This window comes from Macadamia integrifolia, unplaced genomic scaffold (assembly GCF_013358625.1).
Source record: "Macadamia integrifolia cultivar HAES 741 unplaced genomic scaffold, SCU_Mint_v3 scaffold_238A, whole genome shotgun sequence".
NCBI classification, from domain to species: Eukaryota; Viridiplantae; Streptophyta; class Magnoliopsida; order Proteales; family Proteaceae; genus Macadamia; species Macadamia integrifolia.
The window spans coordinates 150-8,757 of record NW_024870652.1 but is presented as its reverse complement, the minus strand read 5'-3'; the positions used below and the strand labels follow the sequence as shown (position 1 = coordinate 8,757).

General features: G+C 38.5%; 1 protein-coding gene and 1 non-coding gene across 2 annotated transcripts; both read left to right on the top strand.

The window, feature by feature from the left end:
- The first annotated feature begins 3,949 nt into the window (after window positions 1-3,949).
- Window positions 3,950-4,048, top strand: LOC122071492. Its single transcript, XR_006138194.1, has one exon. It is a non-coding gene; the product is annotated as a small nucleolar RNA snoR109 (small nucleolar RNA).
- Window positions 4,049-7,553: 3,505 nt separating this feature from the next.
- LOC122071486 (probably inactive leucine-rich repeat receptor-like protein kinase At5g48380) lies at window positions 7,554-8,135 on the top strand (the record flags this gene model as incomplete). The annotated part of the gene is made up of 1 exon (XM_042635843.1): window positions 7,554-8,135. A coding segment is annotated over exon 1 (582 nt), but the record flags the coding sequence as incomplete, so codon positions are not given.
- Between the last annotated feature and the right edge of the window lie 473 nt (window positions 8,136-8,608).

Sequence of the window (8,608 nt, the reverse complement as noted above, 5' to 3'; positions counted from 1 at the left end):
GGGAATGTTAACCTAATCCCAATGCATCTATATGAGATAGTACAACTACATAATGCTTTTGCGTCCCATTCCACAGCAATTCATCACATGTTCAACAATCATCATTATCCAATAATTGAAATAATCCATGCTCATGATCAAAACAAATATCAAGTGTTTGAAAATTTAAAGATACAACATGACTAATCATAAATGCAACCTCGAGTAGACAAGACATGCATGAAGATGACATCCATAAATGGATGTATACAATGAAAATGATGAAATAAACATTCCAAAATAAAATCAACATCCTCTCCCCACTTACCTATTCACGTAGAAGAATGTTCACACTCGGAAAAGGAAGCTTAGAATACGTTTGTTTCAGGACCATAAATCAATGAAAGACATGGTCACGATGACCTCGGGGCCCAACCAAGATTGATGGGTTATATCGATGGGTCTAGATACCCGCCAGTCTTACCGGTTGGTAGGCTCTGAGGCCCACGCAAGACTGACGGGTCTCACTGGTACCCACTGGTGGCACCCACCAGTGTCCAGCGGGTTCTACTGTCCTACTTCCCTTCTTCAGCCCGCCTTTTGGGAACCCAAGGGGGTTATTCCCTTCGCATTTTTCACACATTTAAGACTTCATCCACATAAATACAATATAAATCTATGTTCAAATCAAGATTTGGGAACAAATCATACCTTTAAGCTCCCCAAAACCTAAAATCTTTCCTCCAACTCAAGATATCACTTAAATGCCTTTAGATCTTGTTGTTCCTTCTTTGAAACCTTCAAAGACAACACATGGACTCTCTCTTAACTCCTTGATTTGACCACACAAGAGGGTTTCACTAGATTCAAGGGATTTTGGTACTTACCTACCTTAAATCGCAGCTCTCATGGTTCCAATCACCTTTTCGGTGTCGAAATGGCTAGATACGACTTCGGAAACAATCGGGGAACACTTTCCCCACACTTTCTTCCCTTCTCTTCCTTCTTCTTCTTCCTCTTCTTTACTCCTCTCCACTGACCATGCTGAAATAATAAATGGGAGAAGAGTAAATGCTATTTATACTTGGGTCACAAATATCTACTAGGGTGTGTTTGGCTTTGATACCTTATGACCCGAATTGCATTAAACTGTGATACCGTACGAAGTAATCTGAAATATCGGACACACATGACCCCACTATGATGAGGAACTGAAAACACGTGTGATCACCCAAGTTGGGCTTACTAGGGCCCACATTTCCCCTATAGGTGAGTTGCACAGGGGGGTCGCACCTACCTGTGACCACCCACCTGTTGGTCAAAACATGGCCAGCCTTGCTGGACTTCGGTGCGAAATGGGTTCTTAACGTGTATTTCACTTCTGTCATTTATCGTGAACCGTATTCTCATCATTTAATATGACCACATACCTTCCCTATTAGTACATAGCCTTTTGATATGTGTAAGGGCATAGCTTATGTGTGCGAATCACATCGGGCACTGGCTCGAATATGTCCTACCACCCCACATTCGAAGTCATCCTTGTCGTCATATACCACAAGTCACCTACATCAACCCTTGTCGGTTCAGACCCTGCATGACCAAACCGAACCAACCGGACAATAAGTCTGGTTTAAAGAGCATTGCACTACACAAAGTACTTTATGCAACAGCGATAAGCAACCTAATGTACACGATAATGTGCACGCGTCCAGATATACGTTTCATAGTTGGCATGGTTAGTTATTCCTAGAGTAATCCAGGACCACACTATTGGCAGGCAGTAAAAAGAATCTTTCGATACCTTCGTGGAACCACTGATCTCACCCTCACCTATAGTGGTTCGGATTTGAGATTAAGAGGCTACAGTGATGCTGACTAGGCTAGTGATAGAGATGAATGCAAATCTACTTCAGGATATGCATTTTTCCTAGGAGGCGAGGCAGTATCATGGAGTAGCAAGAAGTAAACTTGCATCATCCTATCCACGATGGAGTCCTAGTACATCGCGTGCTCGACGACAGTTTAGGAGGCCGTTTGGCTGAGGTTCTTATATTGCCTTGGCGTTACTGCTCATTCAGGAGATGCGGTGCTTGTACACTGTGATAGCACAATAGCTTTGGCATTCACTAAGGACCCCAAGTTTCATGGAAAAGCCAAACACATAGACATTAGATATCACTACATTCAAGAAATGGTTGCGCAAGGGGAAGTTGTCTTGAAGTGTATCTCCACCAGTAGCATGGTGGCTAATCCACTAACTAAGCCTATTGCTCGGAACATTTTTCGTACTCATGTTAGGAGTCTGGGACTTAGACGTGAATGATTTGTATTTTGAGTTTTGACATTTTCTTTAGATATTATTTAATTTATATATGAAACATATAATTCTTTAGGTTGATTCACATGTGTACACATTTTATTTTTGTAAATATGTCCCCAGGCTTAAATTGATCCAATCACACAGATGATTCACCTTGGTGCTTAGAAACAACGAGCAAGATGAGCCAAATTCAGCTTGATGCATAAAGATAGCGAGAGAGATGAATAGACAACATTTTAGCTAAGTGACACCTTAGTTAGAGCTAAGATGAGACATTTCTATGGTCGAACATAGAGATCCCACATCTCAGTGTAGCCTATTTATAGCTGAGTGTGAGAACTCGGGCAAACACTATAGGGGTGAATGGGTTAATTTACACAGGTTAGGCACTTGAAAGTGCACTGAACCCAAACTCGTATGGTGTTCTTTTTATTTTATGAGTGACATGGAGTTACACCATAGCATACATTTCATACTATATGTGTTTTATTACGACTGTTTATGAGAGTGACTTAATGGATCCCTTCTTTGTCACTGTGTGAGCCACTTGGATCAAACTGAGTTGATCCTATGGATACCCTCTACCTGAGACCATGTCATGAAGAGGATGCCCAATGACACTACTTTGACGTGTCCTTAGGATCATGGGTGATGCGGTCTAGTAGGACATGATTGGGAAAGCGATTGGGAATAGTTGGATTGACATGTGGGCTTAGAAAAAACTATTCGAAATTACACCCTTGCTTTGGGGCTTATTTCCTGGGTGACTTGTCGTATTTGTGTTTTGACATAGTCATAAGCACATTACATGTTTTAAGATCAGCACTACTCATCATGAGGGATCGAGAGTGCTAGACTTGGTGTAATTGGATTGTTTAGGGTACCCCAAATTTGTGAGTGATGTGCTATGTTGGTTAGATGGAAGCTTGATATAACACTCTTACATTCGTACTATCTTGTTAGGTCGCACGCTACATTTCCTATATGATGAGACACCTATGGTAGAGAGAATTCTAGAATGGACAATTGAGTATGTCTGCCCTGCGTGGGCGAGTGAGAGATGTTAATTAATATGGGTCAGACTAGGTTCCGACCCGATTTCTTCGTGAGTCGCCCACTTGGGGTAATCATTTATCCACTAGTATTGGGAACCCTAGCTAGCCAATTCTCTATAAATACGAGGGTTTTAGCCACAAAGCCAATTAAAGTTTTGACCTAATCTCTAAAGCTCTCTCTTCCTATTCTCTTCTATCTCTCCCAATTGAGAGTGTGTGTCTCCAAGGATCTCCATTGCAATACTTATATTTGGAGGGTAGAATATTACCTAGCGAGATTGTCGCAACCTTTCGTTCATCGTTGTTTGTGCGGATCGATGCGTGGTGCAACCTGATCCATTCCATTACGAGGAAAGCTATACTAAGGTGATTCCCGATATCCGTTTACTTTTCGGTTAACAATTCTTCGCTCTATCTTCTTCCTTAGTCTTCTCTTTTGGATCTTTTGTTCGTTTTTCTTTCTCATTTTCTCCAATTATGTTTTTAATGGATCAATTTGATCATTTGTGGTTTGATGTTTGGAATTTGAGAGCTACATTGTACTAAGATAAGGTGCTTCTTGTGATGCCCTCTCTATCTTGAAATGCCAAAGCGGCTATAGTGAAATCGATCAATCTAAGAAGTTTACTGGCCGGTTGTTGCGAGATTTTCATCTCTGTCAACAGATCTGCTTACTGAACTTCTTACATTCTTCTTTGTTTTTCTTCTCTGATTTATTTTTTCTTTTATGTTTTGTTATTTTTTCGCTTCTCACCCTCTGTTTCTGTTAAATAATTTTTTATTTGATATAACAAGAATTAAAAAAAAAAAAAATGAGAAGGGAAGAGAAGAGGAAATGGCACAGGATTCAGCCTTTTTTAGAGACCCTTCTCTCACATCAAACCAAGGATGGATCTCTCTAATCCTTGGAGGCATATTCCAAGCAAGCTGGTGCTAGGATTGCCCTTCAGTTTGCGTCAATCGGTGCCTACACTTCTTCCCCCCATGGCTCTTTGAAATGAAATCTCAATCCCTTCCATTCAATCTACAAAATTCCTTTGTTTTAAACTATTTTTTCCCTGTTTACTTCTTGCATTTGTGTGTAAGACTCTTTGAAACAATGAGATATAAATCCTTTCGGATTCAGCAAGGATTGGCTCGTGTTTCAGAGAAGGCATCTCAAGGTTTCAAATCTTGAGTATGATTTAGTTGGGGTTGCTTGTTTACAACTCTGTGTAAGATTTATTTCCCTTATTTGTCTCAATTGACCAATGATTGTGTTCTATTATGGAAATCCAATATTTGATTTGATTGCAAATATCTTGGATTCTATTAAGGATACCCACCATATTAGTTTGATTGTAAATAGGGAAGACTTGCTCTCTAATTGATTGGCCTACCTTAATGGGAGATGAGCATTGTATTATTAAAAGAGACTAGGTCCCTCCCTTGTATGGTTACGTACTAATCTCATCCATCAGAGAAGTGCATTGAGAAAAAACTAAGGGGAGAAACCTACCTCCATTGAAGAAGAAAGAAGATTGCTCATTCGTGCAAGGATGGCATCAATGGCTACATCAAGCTCTGTTGGAAACAACATGCCATCGAAGGTGATCGGTATGTTCTTTCCCCCTCTTGTATTGAAATGATTCATAGTGTATTGGCAAGATTCTTATTATGATTTAGGAATTATGACGTTATAAATTCCATCACTATGTTGTTTGTTTGTAAGCACTTGGTAATTTTTTCAGTTTGCTAGAAATCTCCAACTCTAAACTAAAATGGTATTTTTCGCAATCATAATTTTCCTCTCTTTTCGATAATCATCTCTCTTTCTCTATCATTTCAAAAACCTTGAAAGAAAATTTTCTTTCTCTTAAGGTTTGTGAGATGGAAAGGAAAGAAACAGTGTTCAAAAAAAATGAGTGGAAAAATTATCACTGTAAATTTGTCGTCGAGGAGAGGATGATCCCCTAATTGGGATTTTTCTTTGTTTGATTAGCTCTTTTTAGTTGTTGTAATAACAATATAGTTGATAATTGTAAAAATTATTAGAAAAATTGAATATAGAATATATATATATATATATATATATAACAACTCAAAAAGGTAGAAGAAATGGAAAATAATTCTTTACATTGTTGGCTAAAGTGCATATCCAAACTCTTTGTTAGAACTTTTCTAAAAGATTTGTTATTTTTTTACAATTATTAATTTTACTTGTTTTTACTCCAATATGAAAAGAAGTGTTCTAATTTAAGTTGCATTGTTGACAGAAATAAACTTTTGTTTAAAGCATTTGATTTTTTTTTTTTTAATTTCAAACCGTAAGATAGGTTTGGGTAAAGTATCGACTTTAGGCATGGTTTCAAGTATCTGTCTCGTATCAGTTGTATTGGATTGGATCAATATTGGTTGAGATCTATCCTTGATCTCTGATTGATTTGGATTGATTATTTGTACTGGTTCAGGTGTAAATTAGTAAAAAGTACTTTTAAAAAAATGAGTTTAAAATATTAAAAAATTGGTATTGTTCTTCTCTTCTCTTTTAATGGTAACCAAACATACATATTTTTTTTATATATTTTTTTTGTTTTCTTTCATTTCATTTCTTTTCTAGATTCTTTTTTCTTTTCTTTTCTTGGCTACCAAACATAGCCCTAGGGTCTAGAAATTCTTCCGCCACCAACATGGTTTAGTTCTTGGTATCGGATTGGACTCTATTGATCTGTATTGGTATCAGAGAGGATCGATACACACTTTTGCCTTTTGCTTTTTAGTTAAAGTATATATATATTTTTTCCTGTTCTACCTCTGAAATGATTTGGATAACCGATCTGAATCAATTAGGGTTTGGGGAATCTAGATCGATTAGGATTTGGTTATTGATTTCAGCCGATTTCGATATGGTATGATCGATATATCTGATACGGCATTAATACTTAAAACTAGGGGTGTCAACCGGTCGGGCCTAATCGGGCTTGACCACTTGGAAGCCTTGCACCGTGAACGCCAGTTTAAGTAAACGGGCCTAGTTTTAGGGGACATGGTATGGTTAATAATCGGGTCAGTCGGTCTCGGGCTAAAATAGGACTACCATAAACGGACATTAATCGGGCCTTAACCGAGCTATAAACTTATTAAAATTTAAACGGGATTTAAATGGGTCCATTTTAAAATTGTTCTATTAAATGTGTTTGAAGAGGAAAACCAAAAAATGAGGCAAAGATGGGCATAGCAAAGAAAAAGATCCAATAGTTAAAATGAATTAAGTCAAAGATGCGCAAAGTAATTAAATTACTAAAATACTCGATCTTTAACCCATGAAACTCAAATCAATTAAACTATGCCTACATAACCCAAATTTTCTACTAAAAATAACCCAAGTTTAGTAAGTTCAAATCAATTAAACTATGTATGAAAAAGATGAATGTTCATATAACAATTATTACTATCTCAATTGTACATATCACATACCCTTAGGACTAAATACAAATAGTATATATATAGTATTAAAAGGGTCGGACTAGGGGGAGGCCCTGGAGGTGGTGGTCGCTTGGTCAAAACGTCCTTCGTCTTGACTCGTTTCTGAGTGTTGAGCACGGCTTCAGGTTTGGTCCCATTTTATCGTCCCATACGGTCCATACTCAGGTCTCAGCCAGGTAGAAGAGAGTGTGAAAGCAAATAAACAATCTTGAGTAGCAAGAAAATGGCATTTCGTGATTGACCCGGATCTTCGTCTCTCATTAAAAGCAAAAACCAGTCCAATCGCTAGCTTTGAATTTCCTAACAAGACTTGCCTTGATGGATTTTGGGGTCTTCGGGTGGTTGGAAAGAGAGAGTCCAGAAAGTCTTCGTGACCAAGAGCTCCGTTTCCTTGCGGTTTCAAAGACCCAAAGCTTTTAGGTTTAGGGTGAAGCTCCGTTTCTTCTCTTGAGTTCAAGGGAAGCTAATTTTCAGTGTTCGGTATTTTTATGGATCTGGCTGTTCTCTTTGGTGTTTCTTTTTGCTTCTTGTTGAGTTTTAGTACAAGCTATGGTACCGTTACTGATATTTATTGCTTGAGGACCCTAAAAGAGTCGGTGGAAGATCCTTTCAACTACCTAAACTCGTCATGGCTTTTTAACAATAATACAGAGGGGTTCATCTGCAAATTTACCGGCATCGAGTGCTGGCACCCCGACGAGAATAGGGTCTTAAACATCAGGCTCTCAGACATGGGGCTGAAGGGCCAGTTCCCTCGTGGTATTGAGAATTGCACTAGCTTGACAGGTTTAGATCTTTCTAGCAACAATCTCACTGGATCCATCCCATCGGATATCTCCAAAAGGCTTCCATATGTGACAAGTCTTGATCTCTCTTTGAATGGCTTCAATGGTGAGATTCCACTGAGTCTGGCAAACTGTACCTATCTGAATATCCTCAAACTTGACAACAACCGATTCACTGGTCAGATCCCTCTGCAACTTGGCCTGCTCAATCGGATAAAGACATTTAGTGTTGCAAATAATCTGTTGTCCGGACAAGTTCCCAGCTTTGTCAATTCTACAATTGCCGCAGATAGCTATGCAAACAATCTAGGGCTCTGTGGGAAACCTTTGGATCCTTGCAAGGCGGTTCAGAGTAAATCTCATGGTGCAGTAATTGTTGGATCGGTAATTGCTGGGGTGGCTGTTACTTTGTTTGTTGTTGGAGTTGTCCTTATCTTCTGGTTGCGTAAAGCGTCTATTAAGAAGAGAGATGATGACCCTGAAGGAAACAAGTGGGCCAAGAGTTTAAAGGGAACCAAAGGCATCAAGGTAAGCTGATCTAATCTGTATCTCATAGGATCCTTTAAAGATTATTGGGTTTTTCAGGTTTTATCCACCCCTTCCTTTTTAATGACATGCGCATGGTAACACAAACGCACACTCACTCTAAATATAAATAAATGTTAAGTTTGTCTTGAATTCTTGATCCATTTTGAAGATTGATCCGGTGTCATATATTTTGGTAGTGATCTGAATGGAAAGTTTTCTGAAATCTATAATGAAAGCAAAGGGATTGGGTTGATAGGTCAATAGAATTGATAGCAACCCGATGGGTCGACCCACTAATTGAAGTATATATTATACTGTCACTTTTGTCACCCCTTGCTTGGGTGTAATCTTTTTTCTACATAGTGAAACATTTTCTTCTTTGCCGATGACATAGCACATTACACTGGTGTGCGAACCTCGTTAAATCTCTGTTGTACAAGTTTAAATTTATTATCAGTTTATTTTCATATTTC